The sequence below is a fragment of the Garra rufa genome, chromosome 12, assembly GCF_049309525.1.
Source record: "Garra rufa chromosome 12, GarRuf1.0, whole genome shotgun sequence".
NCBI lineage: Eukaryota > Metazoa > Chordata > Actinopteri > Cypriniformes > Cyprinidae > Garra > Garra rufa.
In genome coordinates, this window is record NC_133372.1 from 35,595,730 (window position 1) to 35,616,089 (window position 20,360).

At 37.2% G+C, this 20,360-nt stretch overlaps 1 protein-coding gene across 1 annotated transcript in view; it reads right to left on the reverse strand.

Annotated features, from left to right (window-relative positions):
• Window positions 1-20,360, reverse strand: part of foxp1b (forkhead box P1b) — a 221,997-nt gene that overhangs the window by 109,972 nt on the left and 91,665 nt on the right. The window contains exon 2 of the mRNA XM_073851298.1: window positions 12,405-12,571. Within this exon, the coding sequence (XP_073707399.1) occupies window positions 12,405-12,560 (156 nt within the window). The 5' untranslated portion in view covers window positions 12,561-12,571. The remainder of the gene's footprint in view (window positions 1-12,404; window positions 12,572-20,360) is intronic.

Here is a 20,360-nt window from a genome sequence, read left to right on the forward strand (position 1 = left end):
CGCTGTTTCCGTACCCTCGGAATGCGAGTTACGAACGGGGCCTACGCCAAAGAACCGGATTGCTTGCTGAGCTTCTACATAAATGTAATCGGTATAGTATAAATTCTCCCGAGTCTTTCTGGTAGAACTGTAAGCAAGCAGAGTATGCCGTTTCTAAATAATTCGGGGAACAATTTTGAGCTTAGTTTGAGTGTGCAGTTACTTTTTTTAACTGCACACTCAAATGCTCACGAAGAAGAGCGCTTGTGCGTTCAAATGAGCAATTTAATTTGGTAAATTTACTTGCACCTCGGCTTTTATGCTTTTATGATGCAGGATTAATGTAAACACAGCCCACTGTAAACACTCTTATAATTCGCCTCAACCTTTTCGAACTTTATGAATAATTATTTCAAGTGGTGTGTGTAAGAAACTGTAGGCAAGCAGAGTACAGCTGTTTCTAAAGCACGAAGTGTCATCTGCTGTTAAAAACTAAGCTCAGAATCGATTCAAGACAGAATCACGCCATATTCAGAAAACCACAGAACCGATCCACAAATTGATTTATCGTTCCACCCCTAGTTTGATGCATGTTACATTTTCAAATGCATGTAAAAAAGCAACTCAAACACAAAGTACTTGCATGCAGAGATAGAGTTGAGATCGCTTTGAGACTCAAGAGTGGCTCACGTGAAAAGATCACAGTGCTGCGCTTCACTATAAAAAAGGCAGCGCATCGGATTACATATTTATAGAATTTCAACCCAGTCTTTATGATGGGTTGAAACCATATCACGCTCTCAAGACATTGTAAGAAAAAAAACTGTTACCGGACAACTTTAGCCCCTTTCACATATACAGTCTTTACTGGAAAATAACCAGTAAATTACCGTTAAGAGATCATGTGTAAACAGGACCTTTTCAAATATACCAGTAAATTTGTTCTGGCAATTTACCTGTAAGGGAAGTTGTAACATTACCAGTAAATTGCCAGGATGTTGTGTGTGAATGCAGAATGAAGATTACCAGTATGAGCACGCAGAACGTGCTGATGAATGAAGTCTGCTTTGGTCCAAATTAGCCAATTATAACATTGTTATGGAGATGACATGATAACATTGGGCTGTTCACAAAGCTCCCCTGCTTTTTTAAAATGAGTTTTTCCATGTAAATATGCGCTAGATGGACATCTTTGACCATTGTGTCTCGTCTTTAAGCTTTTTTTTTACTATTATGCATGTCTCTGGTTTGATCATCCCCTTATGCCTGTCACTCATAATTTGTTGTCGGATTGTAAATTGGACAGATAGTGAAACTAAACCGCTTCTGCTGAAATTACAGAACTTACCGGCATTTTGATGCTGATGTGTGAATGGTCTCTTACCGTTAAAAAGCCAGAACGCTGTTGTCTGTGTGAACAGCATATTTCTGTATTTACCGGTAAAGTCATACTGGTAATTTTACGGCAATTTATCGGGATTGCTGTGTAAAAGGGGCTACTGTTTCATATACTCGCCAACGCTGATTTCTACTTGCATTTGCCGCTGGGCAATTGTTAATTTTAGGCCCTGCATGTAAACATTCCAATGCAATGACGACGTCAAGATCGTGTGAAAACGGGAATATGTGCGTTAATACGTTTCAGAAGTATGAAATGACGTCGTCATGCATTTCGCTTAAGGCATGCACGCCGCAGCGATGTTTGATTGTTTGAAAAGCGTGAAGGATTACAAAGAGACAGAGGTTATTCTTTCATGAGAAAACTCAAGTGGTGCGTTAAGAAGAAATCCTCCCTCGCTGCTTTCGGGACTCCAAATAAGCCATCTAATACTAAAACAACACGGATGCATTTCCCAGTGCAGCCACAGTCCGACAGCTGCTGGGAACACCTGCTCAGAGTGTAGAGTTCCCCTCTTTAAGGCACACACACACACACACACACACACACACACACACACACACACACACACACACACACACACACACACATATATATACGCTGGCATCAAAGCCCATCCGGTCTCGGTAGACAATAAGAAGTGCTTCGTACTCACTAATGGTACCAGCATAGCAAACACGTATGTATGCATGCAAACGAATTGACCCCCATTTTAAAGCAAGGGTATATGGGAAGTGGAACAATAGGATGCTCCTTTTTTATACACATGCAGTGATGCAAAAACCCACCCACTCACGCATATGGACACACACATTTGGGCTCACTTTGGCAGCCTCTTCAAATGCATACACACATTCTCTCACTCCGCTACTTGTCTCCATTGCTGACCATTTGACCCGATATCCATTAGCAAAACAGTTTCCAGCACGCACTCTAACGTAGAGGCTCTCCACAGCGGTTCGGCCCGATCCGACTGTCGCACGCCAGTGCGGAAAAGCCCCTCTCATCGCCTCCCCGTCAATCAAACCCTGTAAACAGGATGCAAACTACTTGTAGGTGCATTTTATTGTGTGTGAACTGTGTCATTAGAGATGCTGTCTCGACGATGCAACTACTACCTGCGGATTCCAGACAGCCTGTTCTGTAAATGAGCAAAGTAAAGCATCGGGGGTATCGGGGGGTGAGAAGGGCACTGCCAGAGGGATATATTGCCTGCAACAATTAGTTACGATCCCGAAAAGCAATATGCTTCAATTGTAGCAGGCTTTGGAGAATCACGCACAGCGTGTTTCTGTTTTTTTTTTTTCCTCTCTCTCCTTGCAAATAATTATTTCTCCTCTCTTCTACGTACAAGCACATTAATGTACAATTTCAATCTCCATCTGTACGATTATGAATCAGATCGGCCATCAATCGGCAGATCCAGCCGAGAGATTCGTCCCGTAATAAAACTGTCACCTGTTCCAGGATAAAGACAGATGTTGCCAGTTGGGTGATAACATAATTAAACCGTTCAACGAGGGATTCCATAAAATTATCAAAATTGAAGGAAGCACTAGCGTTTTACCAATAAAGCAATTTGGGGCAATATGCGGTGTCATAACACCAATCTCCCGCTCAGGATTTGCAATAAGTTGGAGGCTCTGCTTTTCTCTAGTGCAATCTGACAATATTAACAGTTTACAAGCAGATACCTTTAAGCAAAAAGAGAGTGAAAAAAGAGCACAAATGTGTGTTTTCTTTACCATCTCTCATCTTTCCTCAGCAGGGTTGCCAAAAATTCTAAATGTAAGAATTTTCATCTTTTTCAATTCATTACTTAGAATCAGAGGCTCACAGGATGGTAAACTGTCATGTTATTGTTTGTTATTTAATGTTAATATTTAACATGTTAATGTTTTATATATATATATATACACATATATACACATATATATATACACACACACACACACACACACACACACACACATATATATACACTTTATATACGCAGTGCTGAATGTTCATCAGCCATTACTCCAGTATTCAGTGTCACATGATTTTTCAGAAATCATTCTAATATGCTAATTTATTATCACTATATTATCATCCTGGTTAATATTTTTTGGAACCTGTAATACTTTTTTCCTTGATTCTTTGATTAACAAAAAAGTTAAAAAGAACATAATTTATGTAAAATAGAATTTTTTCTAAGGATATAAGTCTTTACTATCACTTTTTTATTAACACATCCTTCCTGAATAAAAGTATTAATTTCTTTAAAAAAGAAAAAAAATTACTGACCCTGAACTTTTAAATAGTAGTGTATATTGTAACACAAAATGTATATTTTGAAAAAAAAAAAAAAAAAAAAAAAAGAATCCTGAAAAAAAGTATCACAGGTTCCAAAAAAAAAAAAAAAAATATTAATCAGCAAAAACGGTTTCCAACTTTGAAAATAAATCAGCACATTATAATGATTTGTGAAGGATCATGTGATACTGAAGACTGGAGTAATGATGCTGAAAATTCAGCTATGCTTATAGGAACAAATTATATTTTACAGTATATTAAAATAGAAAACCACTATTTTAAATTGCAATAATATTTCACAAAATTACATTATTTCTGTATTTTTGATCAAATAGATACAGCCATGATGAGCATAAGAAACTTCTTAAAAAAAAAACTTACTGAATCTTTTGAATGGCTAAAAAATATAATCACTTGTATATTTCTATATAGCAGTTTTATAAGATAGTACATTGTTTGCATACATTATGTTTTATTCTCCTGACTTTAAATTAAAATTACAATTCTGTATCATGTTTGCCTCAATTCTATTCACACTGAAATGGAATTTGATAGAGATTCTCAATTCAATTCTGAATGATGCACAACCCTGCCTGTGAGCGAGGTGGCGTCATACGTGGGTGTGCGTGCATGAGCATGTTTATGCATCTTCATCACAATACATGCTTTCTGCCACTCTTGTGTTTGTTACTTGCTTCGGTGGGCTCCAGGGTTTGCTACATGCTGCATAATGCAAGCACCTGTGCTTACTCAGGCCGAAGACATTACCTCATAGGCTCCTAGACCTCCTCAAGGGTCAGAGGAAAACAAAAGCATAGAAAAATTGCTTAGCAATCGCTAATTGCTTAGGCTTATCTCTTGATTTGTAACAAAGCATAATTCTGAGATGAGTTTGCCCTTCTATCAAAGAACAGCACTTACTCATGCTGTAGCTTTCCTGTCTGGTTGTCTTTCTTTTCTGTGGTTTTGAGATGATGGTGGTATGCCTTTGAGTAAGGGTGCTCTCTCAAATGTGATTAAAAAAAAAAAGACTGCCATGAGACAGGGCATTAATATTTTAAATTTAAAGGCAGTATCAGCTGAGCAGAATTCCTGGCAGTTGCTCTGCAAGTCTGAGTCAACCGCTGCTTGCTTAAACATGCAAGAGATTAAATATGCACCTACTTAATCGCTCATAACTCATCAGGAATCGTGCCATATAGAGGCTTAGATGCACTGTGAGAGTGAAGAATGTATAAAATGAAGAAAAATTGCAATCAATACAACTCAATCGGTTCTTCTAGGCAGCAATGAGATAAATAGAGAGCAAAATCGAGAGTTTTGCAAAGAGCCCGATAATCTCATATGTAAAGTTTTATGCAAAGGTTTGGGAACCCCTTGCAGAATCTGTGAAAATGTGAATAATTATAAGAGAGATAATACAAAATGCATGTTATTTTTCATTTAGTACATAAAAGATGTTTACATATAGTCCACAAGATAAATAAATACAATGCATTAAGAGCTGGGGGGGGGGGACTTTTGGAATTTGAAGATCAAGGTAAATTGTACATAATTTGTCTTCCGGGAAACATGCAAGCATCTTCTGTTGCTTCTGAGGGGCAATACTAGATGGGAAAAAATGATATTTCAACAAAATAAGAAAAATTTGGACATCTTCATCCTGTTCAAAAGTTTTCACCCTCCGGCTCCTAATGCATCATTTTTCCTTCTGGAGTATCAGTGAATGTTTGAACCTTTTTTTAATAGTTGTGTTTGAGTCCTGCAGTTGTCCTCAGTGTAAAAATATGGATCTCAAAATCATAGTCACTGCTGGAAAGGGTTCAGATTTGCAAAAGATGCTGGAAAACCGAAGAATCTGCAGGACCTGGAGGATTTTTCTGAAGAACAGTGCTTAGTTTAACTGTTCAAAACAAACAAGGGACTCATGAACAACCAGCACAAAACAAAAAACAGTCGTAGATCATCCAGGTAACCACACAGAGTGTCAGGAAACCAAGGGTTCCCAAACTTCTGCAGGGGGTTATTTTAATAATTTCCGCTATTTTTCTTGTCTTGTGGACTATATGTAAACATCTTTTACGTGAAATATCTTACTCAGGACAGTACTAAATAAAAAACAACATGCATTTTGTATGATCTCTCTTATTTTGTTAAAATTTTTCACAGATTCTTGGGGGTTCCCAAACTTTTGCATAAAACTGTATCTCCTCTAAAGCTGCAAAAGACATCTTAATATCTCAAACTGTGTCGAACTCAAATATGTCACATTAGATTTTTCTCTGATCAACACACCCTCTTTGCTGTCAATCAAACCCCTCCGCAACCTATAAACAGGATGTACAGTAAACAATTATAAAAAATGATCTAAATTTAGTTTGGGTGTCATTGCTCAATGCAAGATTAGAAATTACATTTGCAACTATATTCAATATTCTATTCCAAACAAATGCATAAAATGGTATCAGAGGGCTCCCAGGCGGAAAACTGAGCGTGGATCAGAAACTGATGACAACATCAGCTATTTCGGTGTGCTTCACAGGTTGACTTCCTGTTACAGAAGCAGCAAAAAAAAAAAAAAGCTAAAAACACCAAAAAAATGTTTTGCTCTTGCATAAAAGCTGGCTGGCTTTATTTTTCTTTAAATCTTTATCTCTCAAGATCATCTTCACTTCCTCATCAAAAGATGTTGCTGAAAACCACAACTTCTCTTTCTGCCTCGCTGAGTGCAAGACAAGACTCTGCAAGCTCTTTGAAGAGGCCCAAATAACAGCCTGTGACGGAACGCAATCAGCACGGGATTGACGGCATTCTCGCTTTAAGTTGCACTGAGAGTACCGTACATCGTGTGAGATCAGATATAGGTCAGTACAACTCCATGGTTTGGGCCACAATTGTGTCATATTTCTCGGGGAGCACATGAGAGATGCGATCTATCAGATGGCTGTCTTGGTTGTGTGGCCATGGAAGGATGTTTGTATTGTGAATGGGGAAATTCCTGTGGGTGCACTCGCTGCTGCAATGAGCGATGGCTGACATGCAAAAAAAAAAAAAAAGTACATAAACATAACACATATTGTCACTTGTGTAACACTATACAAAAACAGATCTAAACACATCTTTTTTCAGTAAAGAGACAGCCTTAGTTTTAGAGTTTCTTTTGATATTTGCCCTATACCGTTTCTCGACTGCTTTTCCTGGAATCGCATCCCAGCTACATCATAAGGATGTCCGCAGACATGTTTTTTCCCTGATCTTGTCGACCACAGACCACAGAGAGATGAATTGCTCATTGGAGATGGCGCTTGTGCCATAATGGAAATCTTTTGCATAAATGCTGACAGGGGTGGTCTGTGCCCTTAATTTTGGTGAATTATATGCATAAACCATTTAAAAAGTGGAGCTAAATTCTTTAGTACAAGGATGAAAGACGTTTGAGGTGGCTTTATTTGAATCGAAAGGCTCTATTCTATCTAGAGAACTCCCATTTAGGGACACGTCTCTTTTATATAAGGTAATAGCACTGGGGATTTGACTTCCTAATGGAGATGTTTAAATGAAGCTTATGGTCTACTTCCCCCCAAATCTGACTAGTTCGAGAAGATAAATTCCCCTGTCAAGGTCGAGATGATCAAACAGATTACAATTATTTTATCCCTCGTCTTTATTAATGAGCACTGTCTTTCACAGTTATGTCGACTAATCAGGATAGATGATATGTCAGCCTCCAGGTTTGTTGTTTTTCACGTATTTAAGGAGTTGTAGGGGTTTATAAATTGAGAGATAATAAAACCGTACAGCTTGTCAGTGGAGAAACTGGGCTTTTGGGGGTTTAAAAAGGTCACGCTTTATGTACTGTGTGCACAACACAAGCAAAGAGACTGATATGTTGTATAAAAGCTGTCAATTATCACATAACTGAATCATTGTTCTTGGGGAAAAAAAACAAAGAGCTGGTTGTGATGATCAAACCTGATAAAAAAAAAAATATATATATATATATATATATAAGTTATAAGCTTTGACATTTGGACTAGAATATTGGCTCTGAGCTGCCTTAAGGAAACTTAAAAATTAAAATGGTCATTCATAACCTTGAAATTACTTTCTTCTACAGAACACATTTTTCCATTGTTGTTTTGGACCCCACAGACGTTCAATGTTTGGACAAAAAGTATTTGACGAACCATTCTTTAAATGTAAAATGTGATCTACAAAAAGCTTTTAATGGTAGTTTTAAAAGATAAGTTCACTTCCAGAACAAAAATCTACAAATGATTTACTCACCCCCTTGTTATCCAAGATGTTCATGTTTTTTGAGCTTTTCAGGATTTTTCTCTAAAAAGTGGACTTCTATGGTGCCCCTAAGTTTGAACTTCCAAAATGCAGTTTAAATGAAGCTTCAAAGGGCTCTAAACAATCCCAGTTGAGGAAGAAGGGTCTAGCGAAAAGATTGGTTATTTCCTAAAAAAAAAAGAAATGTAAATACTTTTAAACCACAAACGCTGGATTTGTCTAGCTCTGCGTGAACTCTGTGTATTGCAGTTCATGACAGTTAGGGTATGTTAAAAAACTCCTATCTTATTTTCTTCTCCAACTTCAAAAACATCCTACATCGCTGTTTTACCTTTTTTTTTTTTTGTAAAGGGCTCTTAATCTTCTTTGCACGTCCACTTTATAAACACTGGGTTGGCACTTCTGCATGTAGGACCATTTTGAAAATTAAAATGAGATGGGAGTTTTTTGAACTGCCCTAACTGTCTTGTACTGGAATACACAGAGTTCACGCAGAGCTAGACAAGACAAGCATTTGAGTTAAAAAAAAAGTATATAAATTGTCATTTCGCTATATAGGACCCTTTTCCTTGGCTGGGATCTTTAAGAGCCCTTTGAAGCTGCATTTAAACTGCATTTTGGAACTTGGAAGTCCACTATATGGAGCGAAATCGTAAAATGTTTTCCTCAAAAAACATAATTTCTTTACAACTAAAGAAAGAAAGACATGAACATGACAAGGGGGTGAGTAAATTATTTGTACATTTTTGTTCTGGAAGTGAATTTCTCTTTTAAGCTACACTATTCTGAAAAAGCTGTTAAAATTGCTGCTCCTCAACACTGTTAGTCACCATAAAAAGGCATGAAAAAAGCAAAAGACGGTTTCTTCACTCACCACAGTCATAATAAAACTATGAAGTAATGTTAAATACTACTCTTTTTTTGTTAGGGTGTCAAGTGCACATCTCTGATTCGGTCAACCGCTCTGGCGTTCAGCCTCTCTCTATCTCCTCTCCCTTCTTTCTCTCTCCATTTCCTTGCATTCGTCAGAGTCATAACCCCTGTTGTCTCAGCCGAGTGAATCAGATTGAGCCCCTGGCACAGAATGAAGGCAAAGTCAACAGGAATTAAGTTTCAGTGCAACTGTTTACTCAACTGTGGCCTGAAGTTATTGAAATCTTATCCATGGTTTTGTGTGACGACTGCGGTAATGAATTCAGTATGCTTGTGATTTTCGAACTGACAACATCACGCTAAGTCCGAGAAGCACACGACAGACTGAAGCAATTCAGAGGACAGGGGAAGGCGAAGGCGAGAGCCAATAGCAGATTCTTCAGATTATTGATTGACGGCGATATACTCTAGTTACAGATTGATCTCAAGCAGACTGAAGGGAAAAATCAAGATGTCAAATGGGTTTTATTCCTATATGTAATCCAAAATAATCATTCTAATTCACAAGCAACATCTTACCAAATTAAACATAATAACAAAATCAATATCTTGTATGAAAGAATACCAAAACAAATCAGTTTTGGGTCGTTCTCCGATTTCAAACGCAGACCTGTCCTGCTCGCTGTTAAAACCAAGGCACTGCGCTCTTCACTTCGACGACAGCCATGTTACTCAGACAGACAGCTACTTCAGAGGCTCCACCAAACAACCCTTGACAACATCTCCCATCATGCCGTGGGGTGCAGATAACACACGACTGGCTGATCTTTTCAATGCTGGGCCGCTCAACACGCTGTCGTGTGGGCAAATGCAACACTCAGACAGACAGAAAGAGCTCGTCTGTTTATTTCAGTGTGAGTGAGGATGTTTTGGCCGCCTGTGGTATATAATAAAAACAGCTGCAACACTCCACGCTCCGATGCTTTGAAAGGAAGCTCTCCGAAATCTCGACCTGAGTGTTAGAGGTGTTTACAATGCGACAGGTGAAATCTGTGGCGTCCAAATGGACCGACTGTCCATAAATTCCATTGCACCTATGCATTTGTCCGTTGCAACACACCTGATAAATATTTCACCTGAATGCAGATGCTGCGGAGTTGCCGGGATAAACACATTGGCACCCAAAAACACAATCACAGAAAGAGCACTTAGTGCGTTTAAAAATTCAAACCGCTCTCAATATACATAAATAATCATAATAATGTGTTTATGTACTCTGGTTGGAGGGGGTGCGACGATTAAATATTTACAAGCACTTAAAGAGGGGAGAAAAGGATGCTGTTGACATGCGTTAATAACAGACAGGCCCAAGAATGAAAGAAAGAAAGGTAGGAACATGGGGAGGAAGGAACAAACAAATAAAGGATGGAAGAACTTAATTAAAGGAGAAGTTTACTTCCACAAAAAAAATTACAGGTAAATTACTCACCCCCTTTTCATTCAAGATGTTCATGTCTTTCTTTCTTTAGTTGTAAAGAAAGTAGGGCTGGGTATTGTGACCAATTCGGCGATTCGATTCGATTCTTATTTTTATGGTTTCGATTCAATTCGATTCCGATTTCGATTCGATTCGATTCGATATCGATTAGCTATCAATATTTCATTTAAAATGTTAGTTTTGCAGACATGGGATCCATATTTTGATATAAAGGCTGGTAACTGAAACTCTCCTACTTACACATACATTAATAATAGGGTGCACACAGTTGTTTATTTTAAACAACTTTTATTTTAAATTAACACTGTAACAAGAAGTCATAAATATGTGCATCCATTGTACACCATGTAAACAAACTGCAAAATGCACATTACTGTAAGAAAATAAAAAGACTGTAAATGTGCAACAGTGAAATCTATTAAGAACTTCAAACATGTTTAAGAAATAAAACATTTTTCTAAATTCAAAACGTTCAAAACAGACCCATTATAAAGCCCTTGTCTGCGTATACAAAGCATTCTAACTGTCCATAAAACTAACAGTTCTTAACTACAGCCTTATTTTTGATAACCAGATTTTTCTGCAAAAAAAAGCAGCTGATCAACATGTTCTGATAGCTCCTTTGCGCTGTGATTAGATCACCAGCGGTTGAGAAAACTCTCTCAGCAGGAACACTAGTGACACCTTCAGGACGAGAGGTGAATATTCATATCCTCTTACGTGAAGCACGTGCATTAAGAATCGATTCGGGGATTTCCCGAATCGATATCGTTGCGTTAAACTGAAGATCGATTAAAATCGGAGAATCGATATTTTTTACCCAGCCCTAAAAGAAAGTATGTTTTTTTTTTGAGGAAAACATTTCATTTTTATCCATATAGTGGACTTTTATGGTGCCCCCAAGTTTGAACTTCCAAAATGCAGTTAAAATGCAGCTTCAAAGGGCTCTAAACAATCTCAGCCTAGGAAGAAGAGTCTTATTTTGTGAAACGATCGGTTATTTTCTAAAACAACGAAAAAAACATTCTTCGTGTACTCTGTGTATTCTGGTTTAAGACAAGGTATGTTGAAAAACTCTCATTTTCATCTCATTTTCTCATTCTTTAAACTGCATTTTGGAAGTTCAAACTTGGGGGCACCATAGAAGTTCACTATACGGAGAGAAATCCTGAAATGTTTTTCTCAAAAAATGTCTTTACGATTGAAGAGAGCAAGACATGAACATGTTGAACGACAAGGGAGTGAGTAAATTATCTGTAAATTTTTGTTCTGGAAGTGAACTTCTCCTTTAAGAAACAAAAAAGGAAGAAATGAAAGAAGGATGAGAGGAACAAAACAATAACAAATGATCAAAAGACGGAAGGAATGAATAAAATAATTAAAGAAAAATCAGAGAGGATGGAAGGAATGAAGGAAAGGAAGGAATGAACAAACAAACAATGTATAAAGTTAATGAAAAGAAAGAAAGAAAGAAAGAAAGAAAGAAAGAAAGAAAGAAAGAAAGAAAGAAAGAAAGAAAGAAAGAAAGAAAGAAAGAAAGAAAGAAAGAGAAATTATGGCTGAAAAGAAGAAATGAAAGAAGGAAGGGAGAAACAAAGTAACAAACAACTGATCAAAAGATGGAAGGTTTAAATAATTTTTGTTGGAGGAAGGAAGAAATAAATGCAAGTGAGAACAAATGAAAGAAAGAGCATAAGAAAACGCAAAAGAAAGGAAGAGGGAAAGAAAAAAGGAAAAAGAGCAAATGAAAAAAGGATGCAGCAAACAAATAAATTAACAAATGATTCAAAGAAATAATAAAAGAAAAAACAAGGATAAAAAGAAAAAAAACAATTAAAGAAAGGAACAAAGAATCTAATTAAATAATGAAAAAAGAAAGAATGAAAGAATAAAGGAATAAATGAAAGAATGAATAAATAAATGAAGAAACAAATGAATTAACAAAAGATATAAGTAATGAATGAAAAAAGTAAGAGGAAGGAATAAAGGAAGATGGAGAAGATGGAAAAAATGAATCAATGAATGATCGGAGGAATGATGAAAGGACTGAATGAAAAGAAAGACCTGCTGCTGCTGGAAGTTGAGGAGGTCAGACGCTGTGATGTCAGAGGAAGGTGTGGCGCTCTTGGATCGAACTTCTCTGTGTCCCTCCACACTAGGTGGGGCGCCGTTCTGATTGGCCGTTCCGTTCGTCGCCTCTGTCCCCGACTCTTGCATCATGACTTAAAAACCTGCAGCAGAGACACAAAACAAATGTGAAGCATACAGACATTTTAAAACAATTTGTTGCGTTCAATTTCACTTTTCATATCTTTCATCAACTGTGCTGCTTTGTTTGCAAGGATGACTCGTTTAATAATACTAATATAAACAAAAAATATGACAAAGGCTAAAAGAAGTTTAAAAGAAGCTATTCATCATTTTCCATCTGACTTTCTTCTTTCTGCTGGGCCTTAAAGACTGAAGAAACAGCAAAGAGCAAATGGAATGGGAACCCAACCTCGGTCACGTCTCAGCAGAGAGGCCCAAGAAAACACACTCGCTCACAAACAAAACTTGTTCAAGTGAAATGGATATATTTACTTGCATTGCTCCCAGAAGAACCACAGCCCGATGGCTTTTTAATGGGAAACAGGGCAGGGGAGTCGGTCGGATTACAAATCTCCCAGTTCAAAACTCCTCGGCAAACGTCTGCATCCTGGGTGTTGAGTTAACGCCACGGTCCTGGGCCCGCACACAAATAAACAATCCTGAAAATATTCCGATGTACTTCCAAAGTATTTCCAATAATACATTACACTTTAATGATGCCTATTCAGACACACAAAAAAACTTTTTGTTCTTCCAAACGCTAACAGCCCAGGCCGGCGTTACTCTCAAAAGCCTAGTTTTCTCCTTCAACACACTGATCTATCCACGTCGTCCCGAGATAGACACTTAGATTTATATCTTTTGCATTCATCGCGGCCCTCGTTGCCGTCGAGTGCCTCGTAGCCCCGTTTCAGACCATCTTAATGAAGCTGACCAAGTCGGGCAGAAGTAAATTAACTTGGCTTATTAATTATTGATATGAGGCAGAATGAATGCCCTTAAAGCAGTGGGTGCTAATCACATAGGCAGGTGAAAATTGAAAAGAATTCAGATTTATAATGCTGCCCCCTCTCAGACAGTAATAAGGCGCGTGATAATTGTTCAGCCAGGTTTGCAGGGGAGAGGCGGTTACAGACGCAGACGGACACATTGGGCATTGACCCATCTGGACCGCTGTCGGGCTACGGCTCTTCTATTGTCTGTTTTTGATAAAGCTGATGTACTGTAAACAAGAAGACTGGGACTAATCGAAGGGGCATTTCCTCCAAGGAGGCAGTGTTTTCTCAAAATATTGGATTAGTATTACAAAAATAAAACAACGCCAATATTACAAAAAATAACTTTAGAAAGTAGGGATGCACTGAAATGAAAATTCTTGGTCGAAGCCGAACAAAATTAAACACTGGGCCGAAGGCCGATTACCGAACACGTTTTTTCATGTTTTTTTCCCCCATGCATTTTGCCAATTTTCACCATTTCATAAATTAAATAGCCAAAATGTGCTTTTTACAATTTTGTCTTGCATTTACAAAAAAAAAATCAATTGCAAAACAACAATTTAAAAATATTTACTTAACACTGAACATTTTTAACATTCTTGTAGACATTATAAGCACAATTTAACTTAAAATTAATAAGTTAAATAAATTAATAAGACCCCCTTCTTGAATCAGGCATGTGTTTTTTAATGTACAAATAAATGCAGCTTTGCTGAGCAAAGGAGAATGTTATAATAAATGTATTAATAAAGCTGTTGTAATGATTGTTATCATTACTTTTGTCTTTTTTATTTTACAGAACAACAGTAAAATTACAATGCTAACATTTATGAATGTTGACTTTTATTTTGGCGGAAACCCACAAGAAGACCTCAGTACTACTTTTTGCTGACAGCAGCAGATTTCTGAATGATTCTCATTACGCTTTTTTTTCCCCTCACACTTTTGAACCCTGGCTGATGAGCTTGTGCAGCGCTGTCAGAATTAATACAATTTGTGCGTGTATTAGACAACATCACATTCTGTAGTTTATTTACTAATGGTTTAAGGCTATTTTGCAATTTCAGTCATAATACAGTAACCAGCAACAGTCACCCCTTTCTCTTTTAATCGAAGACATGCGATGCAGCAAACATGCGATCAAATAGAGGCCTGAACTAATTCAGCAAACATGTCGGCAGTGTGGAAGCATTTAAAACTGCCGACATGTTTGCTGAATTAGTGCGGGCCTTTATTTGATGGCATCACATCATTTTCACATCTTTTTTTTCAGCCTTTTCGCTTATTCGGCTGAACAACGAGAGTTTTTTTTTTTTTGCTATTTTTGGCTGAATAATTTCGGTTGCAGAACATTCGGTGCATCCCTATTAGAAAGTGTCTAAATCACTTGTTTTTACTAAAGAAACAATGTCCAACTGAAACACCAGCAGGTAAAGTTACAGCGGGAGTCTGCGTCTCTCTCGCCTCCCCTGAGCCCATTGAGTTTTAACAGACCCTCAGTGAATGAGTCACATGAGAGGAGGTAATGCCTCCATCGCGGTATGATTGGGTATGGCTAGTTATGCTCAGCTGTGATTGGTTTATGCAATAAATCCCACCTCTTGCGTTTGTGTGCATTTATTGATAGCGAATCAGTCTGAATGAACTCACACACTTTTTTTATTTTTTATTTATATATATACAGACACATATGGGTCAAAGACGTTAAGATGTCCACGTCAAAAAAAATTCACAAAAGTGATTTTATGTCCATAGAAGGCACATTAAATTGTAAAGTGTCTACTTTTAGGGTTTCAAATACATTTTTGGAGAATAAAATATCCAAATTTGTTTGAAATAATGTTACATTCCGTGTGACACAATATTTATGTACAAATTCAAACAACATGATTATTCTGACTTGTACATATTAAAATATATAAAATAATAAGCCCAATTAATTTATTGTGTTTTAAATGAGTAAAAATTTTACTGACAAATAAGCAAAACCTGGGATAGTGACAAATCTAAAAAAAATGTAGAATTACAACTAATTAGTATTTGTTAATGTTATAAATTAATTTTTGTTGTAAATGTGTAAAAAAAAAATTATGACATTTTAATGGGTGTCTTCTGTAAATTAGGGAAAAATCTGCTATTTATTTTTGCTTAGAAAAACAAAAATACAATTAAATTAAACAGAAAACTTTTAAATATTTTTTAGAAAAACAACAACAATTTAAAGCAGTATTACACTTACTGTTTTTATGCTTAAACCCTTTTTCGTCTTATACATATACATATGTACAAGTGATTAATCAGAAATATTAAACTGCTCTTTAAATCTGAACTACATCAACAACTTCACTAAAATAAAAACAGTAACACATTCTGTATGTTTTTTTTTTATATAAACTCAGTAGAAGTTGCTTATAATGCACCTTTTACAAATAATAAATGGTCAAAGGATTTTTGCAATTTACTATAAAAAAAGATATTTCCAGGTTTTTCATGACTGCGGGAACCCTCATTTTAACCCCTTTCATCACATATTTTATTTTTATCTCAAAAACACCCTGAATACTCTCTGTGCCTAATTTATTTGTGTAACTAAACTACTCTATACTCAAAATCATCCTTTCAATTAGAGACAAATGGACCAAGTACCCGGTACTCCCACAAACAAGCTCTGGCTTGTTTAGCAAGCTTTTCTCTCTTTCAGTCTCTTTTAGGTTTTACTGTCTCATTTGTTCTCTCTCCTTTTTTCATTGTGTTCCATAAAAGAGGGTGATAATGGCTATTATGCATGCACTGTCATTCCGTACTAAATTTTCATAATTATAAAGGAAGGGCGTAAATTTGCGAATGCGTGGCATCTCTAAAAGTAATCATGAGAATGCGCCGGGGGGCTATTTTAATGTATGCATAACTAGTGACCCACAATAAAGACGTGAAGCTGCGGCGAATGCAAAGTAACGCAAGCGGGCCTGCATCCACGTCTGAAGAGGGCCAGCTAAAATTAACACCCAATTAATTTCGGAATTGACAAACAAATGAAACCCATAAATCTACTTTCTCATTAAATTTCGCCATGGAATAATTCAAAAGCTGCAATATCACGACCAAAAAAAAGGATGAAAGAAAATGCCTGTTATCCATCACAAATATCAAATAGATGGAGGAAAAAAATAACCTGGTGGAAGGGCATTAATAATGTCAACGGCTTTATGAATTAAGTTATTGTTTTGCCGTCTTATCATTATGATTCCAGCTTTGGATTTCTCCCCACTTTGATAACAAAAGTGCAGTTGTTTGCATTGTCGCTATTGGTACAAAAAAAAAAGGCTTTGGGATGCAATATAAACACGAATAACAGACGAGCGAATATAAAACCAGCAAGAGTTCACAGATTTGTTTGTTTACAGTGTTTATCGTGGCTTAAAATAAAAAGAAAACAAAGACTTAAGGAAAAAAACTTCAATATAATGGAAATTCCCTGAGATTAAGCCTCCACCAGGCACCTACCAAACAAACCTCTATCATCAGATGTCTGCGCCTTTTCCCCCGCAAAATGCTTGCTTGCTAAACACAACAAGTGTTTGGAACAAACAACGGATAATACAACAAGGTCAGAATATGTGCATGTTGACGTTTTGTTCAGTTCATCTGATATTGCGAGCACACCCGGCCTACATAAAAGCGTGAGCAAATACAGAAAATCAAGCGTTTTCTCCCTTATTTATTGTTTCCCAGGATTTGACTGTGAGCGTGTTTATGGAGAGAGTGTGTTTGTGTGTGGCGTGCAGCAGGCCGGAAAGCAGACTCCATCAGCGTTAAAAAGATGCTGTCATTCCGGTAAGTTCTGAAAGCCCACCTGCTCTTACAAGCCTGTGTTCTCACACCACCCCTGTTTACACAAGCGCTTAACAAAAGCACAACATTCTTACGCTCCAGATAAGTAGTCACAATAAGAACGACAAAACCCCATGATCACACTGTTGTTTAGGTTCGACCTTGTTGCTTGTCTAGACAACACAATGATCTCTACGACTGAAAAGGTGTGAGAGCATCTTGAGGTTTTTCTTCTCTGCTTTCCCCCCCAAGGATTCCTGATGAGTAACGCAGACAGCTGTACAGTGTATTTTGGCTAGGGATGGTGGTGTGAGCAAAATTACCTCTTGACCTTACATTATAGTACATTATGAGACATTTTTATATTACAGTAAAAGTATATATGTGACCTGGACCAAAATCCAGTCTTAAAGGAGTAGTTCACTTTCAGAACAAAAATTAACAGATAATGTACTCACCCCCTCGTCATCCAAGATGTTCATTTCTTTCTTTCTTCAGTCGTAGAAAAAATTATGTTTTTTGGAGGAAAACATTTGAGGATTTCTCTCCATATAATGGACTTCTATGGTGCCCCCGAGTTTGAACTTCCAAAATGCAGCTTCAAAGGGCTCTAAACAATCACAGCCAAGGAAAGAAGGGACTTATCTAGCAATAAGATCAGTTATTTTCTAAATGTTTTTTTTTTTTTAACTTCAAATGCTTGTCTTGTCTAGCTCTGTGTGTGCTCTGATTGGATTCCAGTTCATGACAGTTAGGGTATATCAAAAAACTGCCATCTTGTTTACTCCTCCAACTTCAAAATCGCCCTACATCTGTGTTTTACTTTTTTTTGTAAAGGGTGTTTGATCTTCTTTGCATGTTCACTTTGTAAACACTGAGTTGGTACTTCTGCAGCGACGTAGGGCACTTTTGAAATTAGAGGAGAAAATAAAATGGGAGTTTTTCGACATACCCTAACTGTCATGAACTGGAATACACAGAGTTCACACAGGGCTAGACAAGATGAGAGTTTGAGGTTTAAAAAAAGTATAGAAATTGTAAATGAGATTGTTAAAGGGATCATTTAGAGCCCTTTAAAGCTGCATTTAAACTGAATTTTGGAAGTTCAAACTTGGGGGCACCATAGAAGTCCATTATACGGAGACAAGTCCTAAACAGTTTTTCTCAAAAAACATAATTTCTTTACAACTGAAGATAGAAAGACATAAACATCTTGGATGTCAAGGGGATGAGTACATTATTTGTAAATTTCTCCTATGAATGTAAACTACTCCTTTAAGTAGCATGAGTATATTTGTGGCAATAGAACATTTAAAACAAAATTTATTATGCCAAATTATGATCCATGACGATATTTTGTAAATTTCTTATCGTAAATATATCAAAACTTCATTTTTAATTAGTAATATGCATTGATAAAAACTTAATTTGGACAACTTTAAAGGCGATTTTCTCAATATTTAGATGTTTTTGCACCCTCAGATTCCAGATTTTCAAATAGTTCAATCCTAATAAACCACACATCATGGAAAGCTTATTTATTCAGATTTCAACAAATTGACCCTTATGACTGGTTTTGTGGTCCAGGGTCACATATAATAATATAGTAAGTTTTGAATGACCAAAATAATTTACAAATTACTGCAAAACCATGTAGTAATGCCTATTCTTTGATAAATTAGAAAAAAATAAACACCGTTTCATTTTTCAATTAATTCAAATTATTATCTTTTCTTAATTATTATCTTTCAATTTTATTCAAATTGACCGAGATGGATGCTGATCCTCCTCAAAAGTCTGTCTGTTACATATCTAAGCTAGATATCGAGCAATGTGTTACCTTCGGTTTGGATCTTCCGCCTCAAGGCGCAACTTTGCCTCATTCAACATGTCGGCACAATCAGGGCTAGTGACTCGCCCTCGTGGAAAAGAATTGCTCGTCGCCCTCTCAAAGAGGAAATGACAGCAGCGATGACATTCTGCCAAAAGGAGATCTCACTGCGAGACCAAACAGCCCCTCTAATCTCGACGGGCCTCTCCAGGCCAGAAACATATCTCGACACTACCGCGGCGACGTTCCGAGAACAAAACCCCACCACGTTTGGACAGACGGGTTTTGTCTTTTCTTTTGTGTTTTCTTGAGTTTGCTTCCAGACCTTGTAGGGCTAATGCTGGTCCGGCAGCTCATACAAACAAAGCTCGCTATTTGTTTAATAACTGATTGCTGCCATGACTACGGTAAACAAGGGGGGAACAGGGCCTTTTCTTTCTGTTTATGAACAAACACATCTTCTCGCAAAGAGCAATTTAACATTAACCAGGTGGAATGATCAACAGATCCCATAGGTTACACAGAGGGCGAGCCGAAATGTAAACATACTCCAGAGAAAGAGAGCGAGCGATGGGACGAGAAAAAGGAAAGAAGGCGGGCAAGCATGTATGGACAGCAAGGTCAATGCAAATGCAGCCCGTCTTGAATAAACAGTTGGAGGAGAATCTCAAGACAAACAAACAGTCGTTCTCCTGACATTTAAAGAAGCATTAGGACGGGTGGGCTACAGCTGCTAACGGTCAACGTGCATGGGAAATAGATGGGAAAGGGGGGTGCCACTCAGCAGGGCGGATCTCACGGACCTCACATTCCTCCTATACGTCCGGCTCGGTCTGCCGAACAAACAGACACGCAGCATCATCCGTATTGCCTCCACGAAAACAGCATCAAGGAACTTGTAAAACCTGTTAAACATTACCACAGTCAATTACTCAGTAACTAGTCCTTGGAAAATATCAATTATGGCTGTGGGTTCTTGTCTATTTGCAATGACAAAGCGTCGAGTTTGATTGTACTGTAAACATTCACAATGGTATTGACAAAGGCAGTAAAAAAACAAGTATTTGATAGGTGGTGTATACATAAACAACTACTCTCTTAAAGTGATAGTTCTCCTGAAAAAGAGCGTTATCATTTACTTGCCTTTATGGTATTGCAAACGCATGATTTTAGAAGAATTGGAATATAGTGGTCGAGTTGTATGGGACACTTTTATAGTGCTTTTTTGTCCTTTTTGGGGGTTTAGCTGCATAAATCGATATCCTTGAA